The sequence below is a fragment of the Convolutriloba macropyga genome, chromosome 9, assembly GCF_964194025.1.
Source record: "Convolutriloba macropyga chromosome 9, txConMacr16.3, whole genome shotgun sequence".
In the NCBI taxonomy this organism is placed as follows: domain Eukaryota; kingdom Metazoa; phylum Xenacoelomorpha; order Acoela; family Convolutidae; genus Convolutriloba; species Convolutriloba macropyga.
The window spans coordinates 38,056,759-38,075,005 of NC_134476.1; the positions used below are offsets into that span (position 1 = coordinate 38,056,759).

The window sequence follows — 18,247 nt, forward strand, 5'->3', positions numbered from 1 at the left end:
ACAGTGGTTCCAATAAGCGTGCTCATAAAGTAAATTTGATTATTCGGTTTTCTGCTATCTTGTTTTGTCGTATTTCGCTTTTGTTGTTGTATCGACACAGTGGATCAGTAATGTGCGTTTGTACATAAATTTTCAACCCGTCATATACCAATAATTTTATAGATTAAAAATAAATTATGGACTTTACCAGGATTCAAACCTACAGCATTCTGATACTTTTGAAGATGACGTGACATTTTCAATGTAAGGTTTTTTTTACTTAACATTTCTACGAAAATGATGTTTCGATCAAAATCAAAAACTGTTTTTTCCGCCAATGCAAGATTTGAGCTACAGTCGGCAAAGTGCTCTCCAAGGAAAACAACAAATAAAATATTTTTTTAGGAGAAATAACAATCAGCTTTTCTGGATGAAAGTGTTGAAAGAAGACTTGTTGCTCCATAACGAATTCTCATAGAGTTTTCAGATTACCGGTGCCAAGCGTAGAGGTACAAAAAAAGCCGTGAAAAACTGGAGGAATTTGTTAAAACCCAGGTGGAATATATCATGGTAAAACAAGATAGCCGTCTTATATTTACTTTTTAACTGCGGCTGAATTTTCGGTAAAGTAATGACAATATGGACTTTTTTAAGCGTTTAAGACTACCCAAGAGACTACACTGCCTTTCCCTTATGAGTATTTGAACATAGGAAGGGAGTTCATAGTTTTCAATTGATCATAAAACTGAACGAATTTTTCAATAAGTCACGTAGCTATGTAAACAGCACACTGATTTACAGTTCGTAGATACTCGTTAATGATTACTTCACTCGGCCTAATCGCTTCATATCACTCTTGCTAACGATATATATGATTTCTTCTGTTTGCAGCAAAGGAAACGAGAGACCTGTCGATGTAAAGCACGATGCGTTTATGATTCCGATCCAGATATACAGGCTGAACATAAACGCAGATGGTTCGACCAGTGAGCCAGTTGCAGAGAAAGAGGACATTGTCAAATACTTGAATCCCTTCACGTCTTCATGCTTGTTTGAGGTATTTTGGCTGAGACTGTTGCTCTTTCTTTTTTTAATGAACAGTACAATTTAATTTACTAACCTCGCTTTCACTCACATTTCCAATTCCCTTGCGAGAGGTTGAATTTAAATTTCAAATGTGGTTGTTGATGTATTATCATGAACACAGTAACCTTTCCAGAAGGTAGCGAAACATTATTAGGTGTGGGGTGCCTAAATTTTGGCTATATAGGACTGGGGGGGGGGGGGGGGGTTTGCGCTAGCGGCAAAGATCTGATCATTCAGCAGAGGTTTCAAATCAGTAATCAGTTTTGAAATCTACACTGTTAGGAATCGACGCACAATCAGCTATCAGTAATAAAATTTAGTGTTATACTTTTTTTTAATGAACCGATTATCTATCCTTATGTATTCTAGAGATTAGAATGTAAATATCTCTGCTGTACGGTTCCTTCATGAAAATGAGTTTTTACAGGAGTTTAAGCTGATGCAGAGTTCTTTTTCTAGCTTGCCAATCAACTATGAGACTTAAATTTTTTCAACTTGATCTTAGTCTTCTCTGTGTCCTCTCGAGTTCAATGAGTTCTGTTCCCTCTTGAATGCTGTTCTTTTTTGCTCCGACCCGAACTTATTTGGAGGAGGAACTTTATGCTGAACTGGTTTTTTCCTTCAGTCAATTTTGGCCGATCAATATATTGATCGTTGAGTGTTGTGAGTGGTATCATTAGAAGGCCCGTGAAACGTATAATATGTAATTTGAAAGTTTTTTTTCCAATTTATCTTTGTTTCGAGGAGTTATCGGGGCTTAAACTTTTAGTAAACATTGGGTGATTTTTACCTTTTTTCACCTTTTTTTTAACTGTTCGGCTGTTTTATTCTGCCAAAGAATGACAACGATACTTTCATTTTTCTACGTCAAGAGAGGGCTGCTGAATTTTTTCTTCCATATTTTATGAAACTTTCGTCTAATTTTTTAAACATCATAATTTTTTTTAAACCAAACCAACAAATCAAGATAATTGGGACAACAATTTTGACACTTTTGCTCGACCAAAGCCGCGAAACCCTTGGCTGCTTATTATTGATTTCATAATGGTGGTCTACAATCCTAAAATTTTGATTTTTTTGGTTCCTCTCGTTTTTTAATATTTGTGAAAATTTTTACGACCTTTTGATATCAGTCAGTGGTTAAATTTGAAGGTGACAAAGTGAGTAGTTCGAAAGCTGAATTTTTTTTCACGTGCCACGCTTCTGTTTTTGATGTTTTTTGTTGATCTGCCCCCGAATTCAAGAAGAGCTGATATTTGTTCTACTGGTGCATTTACGCTATTGTTGAAAGCGATCAACGGCGCTATTTATGTTTTGGACTTTGACACAATGTTTTCTTAAAAGCGTTTATGAAAATTTGAGTTTTGCCCATTTTTTTTAATTTCTGTTATCTTATCATAAAGTTTCAGAATTGGCAAGTCCGGCTGAAATTTTATTGAAATTACGTTCAGTGCGTTTTTTGTTTCTAGTTAATGACTAGTTTTTTTTCCTCGACGCTATTCGTGTGCTCATCTCTATTTTGGGCTCTTTAGTGGCAGGTCTCATTAGTTTTTTAATTAGGCTTGCGTTGATACTTACTAGGATTTCAGTTGATAGTTAAAAAGTTATACGACTTAAATTTCGTTCGTTTTTCGGAATTAATAAATTTTCAGTTTCGCCAATATTACTGGTTCATTTTGTAGAAATGTAATTAATTTAGTCTCAATAAATACCGGTTCCAGCTTGTTGAAAAATCGTGAATGTTGAATTTTGCCGTAAACATGGGTTTTTTTTTGGTCTCTAAATATTGTTTAAATCTCAATTATGACAGATATCATCTGCTCTCTGATCTTGCATTTTAAATTTGATTAGCTGGTTTGTGCCTATTATTTTACACAGGGAGATCATTTTTCCAACATTCAAGATTTTTTAACGTTGCCTTCTTGTTTTTCGTTCGTCCTATTTTATTTTCGTTTTGTCCCTGAATGTAAATAGGAAACAGTGTTTAGTGCACTCTAACTTGAATTGTTGTAAAATGGCAGACGGTTTTGATATATGGTTACGTTGTCTATTAAATTTGATGCCATTGATTTCCAAAACATGAGTTTTGACAAATGTACATTATTTGTCGTTTTCCCATTTTCTTTGACAATATTTTCTCAACAAAACTGGTTTGTGATTTGGTTATAAATCGCTTTGTGAATTCTTTCAGCATGATCTGATTGGATGATTTTAATTGTGTGAGCTTTCAAAAACAATGTAATATAAGTTCTTCATCTTTTGTTTCTTTTACGTATGTAGTGCCATAAGCTTTGTTGACAATCAAAGGCTGTTTTTTATTTTAGACAAGTTAACAGTTTTCGCATTCCTGTCCAGTTTGTTGCAATCATGTGACCGCCCGGCAAGAAATTAAAGGCCCACTATTTCGTTATCTTCCACGCAGTAGATTAATTTTTAAGCATTAGGTCAATTCTTACGGTATGCTATATGAGGTTTTTTTGTATGTTGTGCGGTTAGTTTTTGAGCTTGTTTGAATTACTTCTTTTAGTCAAAATGAATGCTGCACCAATTCCAAATCCAAACTGAGATTGTAAATTTTTGTCGACTTTTAATTCAGTTGCATAAATGAGATGGCATGTGCTTTCCAGCAAAATTTTATTGAATCTATGAAATGTTCATAGTTTTCATCTAGTTGTTATAAGACTTTTATAATTCTTGTTATTAATAGCCGCCCTCATCTTCTCAGCCGGCTATTATAGCGCTCCTATTTTTTTTTTTACTTCGTCGAATAAAAAGATGTTTCGCTTTACCTCATTTTGCCGCCTTTTCAACATTTTGCGTGAAATCTTTTTGACTTCTCTAGGCTAGCTTCTCTCTTCTCTCATTCTGCTAAAAGTGATTTTGAACATCAGTTGCTCAGCAAAGCAATTCAAAATGAACAGAGTCAGTATAAAAAATTGAAGTCAGAAATAGAAACGGGATAAACCCATAAAGCCCAATTTTAGATGCCCGCTATTTGAACGTCATTCCTATAAGTATTAGTTACCTCTCTCTAATGCTTATTGTTATTGGTAGTAGCCCCTGTAGCCTCTCTCTAAGAAACAGAAGTATGTTCAACTACGAAATGCCATCAAAATAAATCGGACTTAAAAAATGTTTTTGTACAAAAATCTTTTTTTTTTCAATATCTTCTGTTATTTCAATCCCAATCATGCTTATTGGAATCAATGGCGGCTATTTTCCGGCAATCTGCCGGGTATGTTTGAAAAATAGTGAGTTTTATCTTTCACCATTAGCTGTTGGTTTTTTGTTCTCTCACTTAAACAGGTTTCAGTTTAAAAAAAACAAATCTCATTCGGTCTTATGTGGTATTTTTGTCTCGCTTAGTGGTTTCAGTTCATATGTAGTATTCTACTGCGGGACATTTATTTCCGAACAGTTTTTGTTATTTACTGGATCTGCATCTTCTTTTTAAATCTAATTTGTGACTGTAAATTTTTATCGACTTTTTGTTTACTCTTAATGAAAAGTCTTATATGCATTCTAACAAAATGTTTTTTTTGCTGCCTGTTAACGAAGAATGACATGAATTGATTAATGTTTTTGATATATGGTTACATGTAACCTGAACGCCACTAATTTGCAAAAACATTTTGAGCTCTGTCTTTTTTGATTGTTTTCAGTTTTTCATTCAGCGCTGTTGCTGTGTGTTCTGCGAACTTGTATTGCCGTTTTCATTGGCACATTGTAGCTGGTATTTGATTAGTTTAAGGACACTAGTTTTTGAAGAAAAAGTTCTTGATCTTTTTGTTAACTAGAAGTCAAAATCACATTTTTTGTTTTTTGGCACAATTTGGTTTTCACTTAGAGTTGTACTTTCTCCTTCAGAAATTTTGTTAGTGAGATTTCTATCACATACCAAGGCTTTTTCCCAGTTCAATTTTTGTCCATGTTTGTGCAGAAAAAAAGAACTAACCTCAATGGTACTTAAAACGAGATGATGGGTATTGATGATTTTAACAGTATTAGCTTTCGAAAAAGGTAATTTCAGTTCTGAATCTTCTTTTGTTTTTAATAGCCAAGAAGCGATAGCTGATGCTATTATTGGCCTGCTCTTGGTTTTTTATTTATTTCGTTGTCACGATTTTTGTTACCACCATATGACGTCACAACCACATCAAATCTGCTTTTTGTTCATTCGTTCATACAATTTCAACTGAATTGCGTGCTCTCGCTCTTGGTGGAGTGAGTTTTTTTGTTCAGTCGCGTGATTAATATTTTGGTCACACTTGACTTACCTCACTCTCAAAAATGACTTCCTCACATTGAATTTGACTTTTATTTTAATTCAAAAAGATAAGGACAAATGGGTGTGTGTCAATCTAAATGAAGGTTATTTGTGCGCAACTAATAGAGGCAGCAAAAACTTATACAGATTTGTAATGAAAATATAACATATCAGCCTTCTATGAAAAGACGAATTGTTTTGGTCGGTCTTTTCTACTATTTTTTTAAACTGCAGATCTACGAAGCTATTGCGGCTATTTTCTGGCAATTTGACGGCTATGTTTTTATATATAGGTATATATAGGTATATAAGCTTTGTTGACAATCAAAGGCTGTAATGTTCATAGACAGCTTTCCCAGTACATCGTGTGGCAACTGAAGACTGGTCATCAAGGTTTTGTTGTCCTCATAACGTCGTTTTTCTCAATATATGTTGCAATCATCTGACCTCGCGGCAAGAAGTCAAAGACCTACTTTTTTGGTTATATCTTCCTCGCAGCAGCTGAATTTGGAAGCGTTAGTTTAATTTTTACGCTATGCTTCAAGGGGTTTTTTGAGTTGCGTTGTATTTTTTTGAGCTCATTTTAACTACCTCATTTATTCAAATTGAATGCCGCAACCATTTTCTAAATCCAAATGGGAACTTTCCTTTGACTTTTATTTTAGTCGAACATGAGAAGCCATCTGCTGTTCAATAAATTATCATTGAATTAATGATGTGGTCATAGTTTTCATCTGGATAATATTTGTTTGTTCACAATTCTTATTACTGAAAAATAGTGAATTTTATATTTCATCTTTAATTATTGATTTTTTTCTCAGGTGAACAAGTTCAAAAAACATAATTTTTGGGTTCGGACAGATTCAAACCTGCAATTTGTATCAAATATTAACTAATTTTTGTTTTTGATTTATCATTTTTGCGCTCTGACTCTATTTGTGTCTATCTTTTGAAAGAACTGATTCTCTTATACTAACTCTTTTTCTCTCTCTATTGCACACTCATGAAACACACAAACTCACATATACTTACACCCACACAAGTACTCGCGCACACAAACACAAACAAAACCCCGACACCAAAAAATTTTACAAAGGATTATTCGGCAATTGATTTCTACCCATGGTTTGTCATCGCTCATTTAAGTTGCATAAATGAGATGGCATCTGCTTTCCAGCAAAATTTTATGGAATTTGTCAAATGTTCATAGTTTTCATCTAGCTGTTATTAGAATTTTTTAATTCCTGTTTTTGAAAAATAGTGAGTTTTATATTTCATCAATAATTGTTGGTTTTTTGTTCTCTCACTTAAACAGGTTTCAGTTTGAAAAAAAAAACAAATCTCATCCGCTCTTATGTGGTGTTTTTGTCTCGCTTAGTGGTGTCAGTTTATATTTTGTCTTCTACTGCGGGACATTTATTTCCGGACAGTTTTTGTTATTCATTCAGCGCTGTTGCTGTGTGTTCTGCGAACTTGTATTGCCGTTTTCATTGACATATTGTAGCTGGTATTTGATGAGTTTAAGGACACTAGCTTTTGAAGAAAAATTTCTTGATGGTTTTGTGTATTTAGAACTAGAAGTCAAAATCACAATTTTTGTTTTTGGCACAATTTGGTTGTCACTTAAGAGTTGTATTTTCTGCTTCAGAAATTTTGTTAGTGAGATTCCTATCTCTTACCAAGGCTTTTTCCTAGTTCTATTTTTGCCCATGCTTGTGCAGAAAAAAACTAACCTCAATGGTACTTAAAACGAGATTTTGGGTACTGACAATTTCAACAGTACTAGCTTTCGAAAATGTAATTTAAGTTCTGAATCTTCTTTTTTCTATATGTAGGTATATATAGGTATATAAGCTTTGTTGACAATCAAAAGTTGTATTTCTCATAGACAAGATATTAGCTTTCCCAGTAAATCGTGTGGCAATTGAAGACTGGTCAAGGTTTTGTTGTCCTCATTACGTCGTTTTTCTCAATATATGTTGCAATCATTGGACCGGCAAGAAATTGAAGACCCACTTTTGAGCTTGTTTGAACTCTCTCATTTATTCAAATTGAATGCCGCAACCATTTTCTAAATCCCAATGGGAGCTTTCCGCCGACTTTTATTTAAGTCGAACACATGAGAAGCCGTCTGCTGGTCAACAAATAATAATTGAATCAATGATGTAGTCATACTTTTCATCTGGATAATATTTGTTTTTTCATAATTCTTATTATTGAAAAATAGTGAATTTTAGATTTCATCTTTAATTTTTGATTTTTTAATCTCTCAGTTAAACAAGTTTAAAAAACAATTTTGGGCTCAGGCAGGTTTAAAGCTGCAATTTGTATCAAATAATAACTTTTTTTTTTGTTTTTGATTAATCCTTTTTGCGCACTGACTCTATTTGTGTCTATCTTTTGAAAGAACTGATTCTCTTACACTAACTTTTTCTCTCTCTCTATTGCACACTCATGAAACACAAACTCACATATACTTACACCCACACAAGTACTCGCGCACACAAACACAAACAAAACCCCGACACCAAAAAATTTTACAAAGGATTATTCGGCAATTGGTCTCTACCCATGGTTCGTCATCGCTCATTTAAGTCTTCTTTGCTTTATTTGGAAACTAGTGTGATTTTCTGAGGCAATTGGATTGGTAATTGTAAACGAGAATATAATTTTGACAATTTTGCTGTTTCATGAGCATAATAGGCAAATTCGTTTTTCTAAAATCTCGCAGATATGTTACCAGCCAGACTGATAAAACAAGCTTTTTATCTTTAATTATTTTTTGAAACATTTCACATAACAAGTTTGTTTTTGGTACTAGGAGTTTCACTGTCAACGACGTATTTAGTTTGTCATATTACATGAACGTCCACAGATCTAAAAAAATCAACTCGAGGAGCAATTCCATATAAGGAGAAGTGAAAATCAATGTTTTTCTTTATTTCAAAAAAATATTTTATTTAAATTTTTTCAACCTGGCGATCCATAAACTCTCTAGCTCTCAAAGTCTCTTCTATTGAATTGTGCTAGAGAAGGTTAGTTCGAATGATATGCTCTGATTACATAGGGAATTAAAGTTTAATAAAAATGTGAAGAAAAAATTTCCATCTTTTTTTCAATAATAAGTTTGATTAATTTGATTTTCCTTCGAGGAAACCGTTTTTCTACTCTGTGTGGTTTTGAAAATAATTAGATGGTTGACTCTGATGATAAAGGAAGAAGTGTTTGCTAAAACAACTCTAGAATTTAGAAAAGGATACCCATGGTTCGTCATCGCTCATTTAAGTTGCATAAATGAGATGGCATCTGCTTTCCAGCTAAATTTTATGAAATATATGAAATGTCCGTAGTTTTCATGTAGCTGTTATTAGAATTTTATAATTCTTGTTATTCAAAAATAATGAGTTTTAGGTTTCATCATTAATTGTTGGTTTTTTCTCTCACTTAAACAGGTTTCAGTTTGAAAAAAAAAAACAAATCTCATCCGCTCTCGTGTGGTTTTTTTGTCTCGCTTAGTGGTTTCAGTTTATATATAGTCTTCTACTGCGGGACATTTATTTCCGAACAGTTTTTGTTATTTACTGGATCTGCATCTTCTTTTTAAATCTAATTTGTGTCTGTAAATATGCGATTCGAGCTTCCGCTTGGGTACTTGTAACATTTAATTTGAGTAGCAAGTCGTAATCCTTGAGCTAAATGGGCTTTGTGGTAATTTCCTAAAAACTAGCTTTTCCTAAGAGTATGTATACTACTACTAAACTGATGTAACCAGATGTGAACTTTTTGTTTTAACCCACAAACAATACTTTGATAGTTCTTCTAACACAGGTAGCATTCTTAATTCATATATTTTAAAGTTGATTGTCAAAGGAAGCCGGTGGAAGTGAAGGAGTTTGTTTTGATGGTATTTGTGTTTAGCACCTCATGCTCAAGAACCAAGATGGACGCCTTTTGATCTTCTGTGATTTGATGGTACAGAACAAGGCACTTGACGTCATCGCAACAACCAAGGAGCCAAGTTAGTCATTCAGAATTCAGTGGTGACGACAAGTCTACGTATAATAGGATATCATGATACCGTTTTAATGAGAAATAACAGATTGCCAGTTCATTACCCGGACCTGGGTAAAAATGTTGTTTTCTTAAGTCTCTTTGTAAATAAGTGTACGTTTTTCATTTATTGCGAGTCATATGAGCTAATATTCATTCGCACATGCTGTTAGGGCCCTCGCGCTCATCCAAAAATTTTTTACCATTTTTTGAATCCAAATTGAAATTTTTTGACTTAAAACTGAATAATAATTTGCAATATCGAAATTAAATCTAATTAGCTCTCAACTGAGTATCAGAACTTTTTTATCATTCAAAGATTTATGTCAAAATTTTGAACAACCCTCCCACGGCTCACGATCAAATCAATTACGAAAAATGCAACCCAATTATAGAGCGTCAGTTCTTTTATTTCTGAAATTATCAGAAATTTTTGAAACAAGACAAATTCGACATGTGAAATTTGAACAAAAATGCATGTATTTAGTCGTTAGATCACATGAAAAGTTCTACATTCAACCTGTAAAGGAACCAAGTTCCTTTATATTTTATCCCCCCACACCCTCATTCTCTTCCCCCCACCTACACTTTCGTCCTCCAAAACCCATTCATTTCCTGATTTCCATTCCCCCAACCTATTTCCATTGAAGCTATTTATTTAAGTTGATTTTATTGAAGAAGTCAGAAGTGTTTGACATTCATTTTCAATATAGGGATTTCCCGTTTTTAACCACAACTTGTGTGCCAATGGCGCGAATTATGATGTATTTATAGAGGTTGATTTGCTACCATGGTTGCGACTTTCAGAAATACAAATATTAATGAAAAGTTGTCTTGGTATGCAAGACTTAGGCCGAAGAGCATAAACATTTCTGGCGTATCCTAGGGTCAAAAAAGGACCTTTGAAACTTGCTCGACTCAGACTGGGGAATTTTTGATTTTATAGGGGGGAACTTAGGCATTTGACACTTAGCACACTTTATGCTCTGGTTTTGATAACTTCACAATTTTTAATCAAAAACATCACAATCACAAAAGATCCAACTGATTTTTAATCTGGCTCTAGAAGTGAAGACTGATTTGAGATTTCTCCTGAGAAGGATGCTTGCGTGGGATGCCTAGTCACGACAGATGGGCTAGCCTTACTTGCAGAATTGAAAGTCTTCATTTCGAAAGTTGGATTTTAATAGGCGTCTAGTTATCGTTGGATCAATAGTATCTTTCCGCATTAGTTCTGAAAGGAGTAGGGCCTCCTCTATGTGAAATTTAAAGCACCACTAACACACACATTGACTTAGGATTAGTTGCAAGGCCTGGTATGCCCTTGCTACCTTAAGGTTTATAGGAACGTGAAGTTATCCCCCCACCAGTGTCAGTAGACACACACAATAGTTAAAAGTTAGCCACCACAGGTTAGGGTTCTTTCAGTCGCGCTCGAAAAACAAAAAGGCAACGAAATAAACATCACATTTATCTAAGTTTGTAATAATTTCACTGATTAGTGAAAAGGATTAACTCTATACAACTTCTGATTAGCATCACATCTGTATCAAATATCACTGATTAGTGATAGCGACAAGCAAAAAACATAGCAAACAAACTTTAGGCAAAAAAACATTAGCTAAGCACAGTAGGCAACAGCCTCATTTAAATAATAGGTTTTAACAAAACAAAAGATAAAATAGGGCTGTTACAAGGAAACTTAGTGCAGTAACAGTGCAGTATAAACTTTGTAAAATAAGAAAAGTCTTCTAAAACAATCAATATGCCAAACAAGTCCAAAGCATCATCAGCAGCAAAGAACAGCCTAACGCAACAACTTCAGTTGAAAGTGATAGAGTGGAACGCAGTAAAAGACCTCTTCGAAGAACAAAGCAATAGTAACGAAGGTCTAAGCATACTACGTGAAACTTTGGAACTCTTGAGGTCTCAAAAAGTGCAGTTAGACAAAAGTTGCAATGAACTCATGAAGCTACAGCTGACAAGTGAAGAGTTGACAGCACTTGCTAATGAATCTGCCGAAAGAAACATAACCATGCTGAAATGCAAACAGAGAGCAAAAGCACACAGAACAGATGCAAGTGACACTGAATCCGTGATCAACACATCAGCAGCGCCTTCCCCTAATCTATTAAGAAAACAGTACCCTTTACGCAATAGAGCAATGAAACATCATTTCGCAAGCCGCAACAATCAGGAAAGTAACAACGCTGACTCGTCCGAATCAGAAGACCCTGATAATTCTCAACCCGTTCTGAACATTGAAGAGAGAGGAAGGAACCGGGAATTTCTCACAGGGGCACTGAGAACAGAAGAACGATCGAGAGAAGAGAACAATGTTCAGCGACAGAACCGACATGAGGATGAGGACGGCAGAGCTGGGCATTTGCAACAACCATGTTCTTTTCACAACAATAACCAAGCTGCTCCGACAATAAGCCATAGGTACACACCGCAAATTAATCAACTTCCACTGAACAATTTCAGCGGGCCTGATGGACCAAACAACAACGGCTATAACAACAATCTATATAATGGCTTTCCGAGTTTCACACCAGACTGGATGCAACACCAAGCACTGATGATACAGAACACATTGAGTTTGCCCAAGATTTCAATTGACAATTTCACAGGTGATCCTCTGAAATGGCATCAGTGGTTCAGTTTCTTCAAAGCAACCATTCACAACAACAGTGGCCTCTCAGACGCCCAAAAAATGACATACCTCCAAAACTCTGTAACACATAAAGCAAGGGATTCCATAAGTGGATACTCCTACAATGGGGACTACTACCATGAAGCCATCGCTGAACTGACCAGAAAGTTTGGCAAACCACAGCACATTGTCGCTGCATACCTGGATCAATTGGAGAAGTGGGCGAAACCCAGACTGGACGAACCAAACACTTTCGTGAGCTTTTCATCTTTCTTGAGGAGACTGGTACAAACATTCAGGCTTCACAACTTTGAAGCTGATTTGAAGTCTTCAGCTGTCTTGAGAATGGCCAGAGACAAACTGAACCCTACCATGATAATCAGATGGAATCAACACACAAGAAGCCAAGGCTTGCTGCAACCTAACCTTACCCACTTTGCTGATTGGATTGACTCCTACGCAGAGGCGTGCGAGGACATCTCCCCACAACGGAACCAGAGAACCAGAGTGAACACTTTTTCTAGAAGGGGGCCACCAGATGTGTCATGTCAACTCTGCTCACAAAACCACAACCTTGGTCGTTGTCCCGAATACTTGGAAAAGTCAGTATATGACCGACAGGGTTGTGTGAGGAGGTTCAATCTCTGTCCTAACTGTCTAAGAGCTCACGAAAAGGGTCTCTGCCAATCGAAAACAAGGTGCCTTGTGGACAGATGCAATGGCTTCCATCACTCAACACTCCATAGGACTGAGGCAAGGCATCAGCAACAAAATGCACAACCATGTGGGAACTGGAATCAAAGCTCACAACATAATACCTTCAGAAACCAAACAAACCAAAACCAGTCAAACTATGGACGTAACTTTAATAATGAAAACCCAAGGCAGCAAACGAGTACAAACTACAACCAACAGAATGGAAACATGAACAGACAATGTGGATCTAATAGCAGCACTTCTCACAGGGGCATCTGGAACAAAATTGGTTTTCACCCTCAGCCGATTAACGCGCAGAACAACAACGACAGACAGCAGAGTAGCAATCAGCGCACTGTAGCCCAACAGCAGGCAACTACTCCGCAACAAAACTACACTTGCAGCAACCAACAGGAAACTTCATGGATCAGACCGCAGATACAATTGCAAGCGATACCTGTAACACTTTTCAACAGAGATCTTTGCATTGAAACCTACGCTTTGTTGGACAGTGGCAGTGACAACACTCAAATAACAAAGAAGGTTGCTGATGCACTTCAAGTTCAACAACCGAAAGACATAACCCTACCACTAGCTTCACTTCACGGTGAACACTCAGTCAAAACAGCAGATGTCATGATCGGCATAGGAGCTTTATGCAGCAGTTGTCCTGTGATCAGAATCCCTGTGTACGCAACAGCAATGGAGGAGTTCCGAATGCCCAGAGTTCAAATTGAAATGTTGAATGAGATCTGCAGAGACCACTCTCACCTCCAGAACATAAGATTTCCAACAATCAGAGACAACCGGATCGGAATTCTGATTGGAGCAGATGCATTCACAGCAACGGTTCCCAGACAGTTCACAACAGGACCCACTGGCACCCCAGACGGAGTCAACACTCTGCTTGGCTGGACACTGACAGGGCCCATTCCTCAGAGGTACACGCAGAAGAGGGTCGGACAGTCATACAGCACAAGCATAACACTTTTCAATCATATCAGGAGATGACAAGACGATCCAGATGAAGATCTTCTCCCACTCTTCTGGACAATTGAAGGAGTGAACTTCAATCAGCGTTCTTCGAAGGGACAGTCTGCTGATGACAAAGAAGCTCTGTCCATCCTCAATGATACCATAAAACACATTGGTGACAGATACCAGATTGGACTTCCATGGAAGAAAGACATCACACTGCCTAACAACTACTTCATGGCAAAAGTTCAGGGGCACGCTCTGCAGCAGAGACTGGAGAGGGACACAAAATTGAGAGACCGATACGAGGAAACAATCAAAAAAGATTTGGATAAAAACTACATCACAACTGCAGACTCCAGTTCCAGACACTCTGTCTGGTACCTTCCCCATCACCCAGTGATCAACAAACAGAAACCAGACAAAATCCGCAGAGTCACAAACGCTGCTTCCAAATATAAGGGAATCTCACTCAATGATGCATTGCTGACAGGGCCGGATCTACTCTGCAACCTGCATGGCCTTCTTCTCCGCTTCAGGCAGTACTCAGTGGCAATCACAGCTGACATCGAGGCAATGTTCATGCAAATTGGCATGCAACCACAAGACCAGGACTATCTCCGTTTTTTGTGGACAGAGGATGGCAGTGAAAAGATCTTCAAATACAATCGACTCATTTTTGGAGCCACATGCTCACCTTCTTGTGCGATCTTTGTTCTGCAGAAGTGTGCAAATGACCACAAACAAGAACACCCAGAGGCCTACACATCAATCATGCAGCAGTTCTACATGGATGATTTCATGCAGACCTACCTTTCTGAAGAGGAGCCCCGCAGAAGTGCAGATGAGATCAAAACTGTTTTGCATACAGGAGGATTTAATCTGACAAAGTTCCTGAGCAACAGACCAGCCGCATTAGAAAACCTACTGGAAGAAGACAAGGCGGAAATGAAAGCCCAAAGAATCCTTGGTCAGACGTGGGACCCCAAAACTGACAAGTTGATGTTTGCAAAACCGAAGCTTCTCTACACAGGACAACAGATGACTCAAAGAAAGGTGCTTTCAATGGCAGCTTCTCTGTTCGACCCAGTCGGACTGATTTCACCCTTTGCCATCAGAATTAGATGCATTCTCCAAAGAATCATTAAAGAGGGAAGAAACTGGGATCAACCTGTGTCAGACTGCTACCAGCAAGAACTACAGGAGTGGATGGTTGAGCTCGACAGCATGACTTCAATCCAAATTCCTAGATGCTTGATTCCCAACACCAATGGGACCCATCAACTTCACACATTCACTGATGCCTCAATGAGTGCAATTGCTGCCATAGTTTATGTGAGGACAACCAACGCCGATGGATCTTGCACATCACAATATGTGATCAGCAAAACAAAGGTGGCACCAATCAAGCAGTTGAGCATTCCAAAACTGGAATTGGAAGCAGCAACACTTGGAGCAGAGCTGGCTGGGTTCTGTGAGAGCGAGATGACAACAACCATAACCTCAAAACATTTTTGGACAGATAGCACTGCTACACTTGGATGGATACAATCCAAGCAAAGACAGAAGATGTACATTGCCAACAGATTGACCAAAATTCATGAGAATTCCAACCCGGACAATTGGAGACACATCCCTGGAAAGATGAATCCCGCTGACCACGGCACACGAGGCCTCACCCCATCAGACATACCAAATCTGTGGCTTCAACCACCAGACTTTCTAAATACACCTCAAGACTCCTGGAATTTTGCAGAGGACAGTGATCCCCACATATGCGCTACACAAGCAATACATCTTCAGACGCCGGTCATTGAGGTTGAAAAATTTTCAACATGGAGTCGACTACTCAACTCTACTAGAATGCTGTTCCAGGCAAGAAGACGCTTCAAGGCAAAACTCCGAACAAGACAAAACGAATCACTTGGGACCTCCAACACTGACAATTTTGCATCAGATGAGAACGGGGCAAGGAACTACCTCATCAAAATGTCCCAAAACGAGTTGTTCTCAGGAACAATTTCTGCACTGTTGAAGGGAGACAATCTTGAGAAAGGAGACAAGCTGATGCCCTTCACTCCTTTTCTAGATGACGACGGACTCTTGAGGGTAGGAGGAAGACTCAACAAGGCACCTTTAACCTACAGTGCAAAACATCCCCTCGTTCTCCATAGCAGAAGCAGAATTGCAAAGTTGTTGATTGAAAAGGCGCACCATGACTGTGGACATCAGGGCGTGGAACATGTGAAGGCTCACCTGCAACAGACCTTCCTGATGATTGGATTGAGAAAAGTGCTGCGAAGTCTGGGGAAATACTGTTTCATTTGCAGACGATGGAGGGCAGACAATGTGAGACCGAAGATGGCCGATCTTCCTGAATTCAGATTTCCAGATGTAAACAAACAGTATCCCTTCGTCAACACAGGAATGGACACGTTTGGACCTTTCTACATTGAGGACAAGAGAGAGGGCACCCAAATGCACTACGTCTGCTTGTTCACATGCCTGGTCACCAGAGCTGTTCACCTAGAGGTGTGCCATGACCTCTCAACCGATTGTCTTCTCATGACCATTCGCAGATTTGTCTCACGACGGGGATACCCTGACCTCATTGTGAGTGACAATGGCAAAAACTTCATTGGAGCCAACCAAGCAATGAAGTTGAAGTTCCAGAGAACCTACAAGCTAGACAACGAGTACATCAGACTGCAATTGGCTCAACAGAACATTCAGTGGACTTTCAATCCTCCATTGGCACCACACTTCGGAGGAGTCTGGGAGAGGCTGATACAGACCGCGAAGAGGAGTCTATTAATAGTGCTGGGCAGTCGAAAACTAACACTCTCAGTTTTCCAGACAGTTGTGGCAGAGGCCGAGGCAATTTTGAACTCCAGGCCATTAACTCATGTGGGCTGCAGCATCTCAGATGAGGGACCACTTACTCCCAATCACTTCCTCCTTCGCAGACCACACATGTGTTTGAAACCTCTTGTGAACAGCAACCAGCGGTTCTCCACTAAGGACTTCAAGTTGACGCAGACACTACTTGATCACTACTGGAATAGGTTGCTGAAGGAATATGTTCCTGAGCTCAACAAAAGAGTAAAGTGGCAAAAATCAAATGAGGAGCTGGATGAAGGTGACGTTGTGTGGGTGCTCAAGAACTTTACACCCAGAGGCATCTGGCCTCTTGGGAGGATTGTGAAGGCACACAGAGGTTCAGACGGAATAGCCAGGAGCTTCGACATTCAGACGTCTACAGGAATGGTACAGAGACCAGCAGTAACCCTAAGCCGGGTATTCCCGCAATTGTCAAGTGCGCCGGAGGGTCAATGAAACAAGTTCATTGAAACAGACACGCACACACACACACGCACAAAAAAACTCAACTCGATATCAGAAAGAAAACTTTTGTGCTTTATTTTATTGTTTACGTTTTCATTTTAAATGTTGCCTTTTGTTACCGGGAGTGTAAAGGAACCAAGTTCCTTTATATTTTATCCCCCCACACCCTCATTTCCCCCCCCCCACCTACATTTTCGTCCTCCAAAACCCATTCATTTCCTGATTTCCATTCCCCCAACCTATTTCCATTGAAGCTATTTATTTAAGTTGATTTTATTGAAGAAGTCAGAAGTATTTGACATTCATTTTCAATATTATTTATAGTAAGGGATTTCCCGTTTTTAACCACAACTTGTGTGCCAATGGCGCGAATTATGATGTATTTATAGAGGTTGATTTGCTACCATGGTTGCGACTTTCAGAAATACAAATATTAATGAAAAGTTGTCTTGGTATGCAAGACTTAGGCCGAAGAGCATAAACAACGTATTTATTTTTTCTTTAATTACAGCATAGTTTTCCAAAAAGTGTTTCAGCGAAACAAATGACAAACGACGAAATTTTTTCTGCACTGTTACTTTGGCCCGCAATTTTGAACATTTGCTCGAGTTCACCATGCAATAATTTAAGATCAGATCTTGTCGCCTGCGAATGTGGTAGAGATTTTGTACTGAAACGATGCACGATTGCGTCATCATGTTACCTTGAAATCGACGACTACAAGATAAATTCGATTGCTGACAATTTTGAAATATCAACCCAAAATTGCGCTTCGAATATTGTCATGATACTACAGAACTTGAAAGTTGAATCTTTACGGGGACTTACAAACGCTTTGAAGAAACAAGAGATTCAGAATTTGGGTATTGGTTCAATCAAGATCGAAAGATGTAGCAACTTACAAGTTCAGAGCATAGAAGATATGAGTGATTTGACTAAAAATGGAGGATCTTTGGTGCTGTGGAAGAATCTAGCTGGCACGCATGAGCAATTAAACCTAACTAGACTATCACAAAGCCAAAAAAGGCTTAAACTGGATAAAAATTATGCCAGTGTAAAATCCGGTGGTTTTATTGATCTCGACTCAATTCAGCAAGAACTGGTAATTGAAAAAACAGTTTTTGAGGATGCAAAAATTGAAATTTTCTTCAATGGCAAAAACAACGCAAAGAACAAAACCGTTAAATGGGTTA

The 18,247-nt window shown here is 37.9% G+C and overlaps 2 protein-coding genes across 2 annotated transcripts in view; both read left to right on the forward strand.

Moving 5' to 3' along the window:
* LOC142346209 (uncharacterized) overlaps positions 1–9,355 on the forward strand; it is a 41,557-nt gene extending 32,202 nt beyond the window's left edge. The window contains exons 8-9 of the mRNA XM_075398722.1: positions 871–1,036; positions 9,251–9,355. Coding sequence (XP_075254837.1) covers positions 871–1,036; positions 9,251–9,355 — 271 coding nt within the window. The remainder of the gene's footprint in view (positions 1–870; positions 1,037–9,250) is intronic.
* Positions 9,356–11,147: 1,792 nt separating this feature from the next.
* LOC142346210 (uncharacterized) lies at positions 11,148–17,045 on the forward strand. Its single transcript, XM_075398723.1, has 2 exons — positions 11,148–13,691; positions 13,824–17,045. Exons 1-2 carry the CDS (start codon positions 11,148–11,150, stop codon positions 17,043–17,045), a joined length of 5,766 nt encoding a protein of 1,921 aa, XP_075254838.1.
* Positions 17,046–18,247: the final 1,202 nt, after the last annotated feature.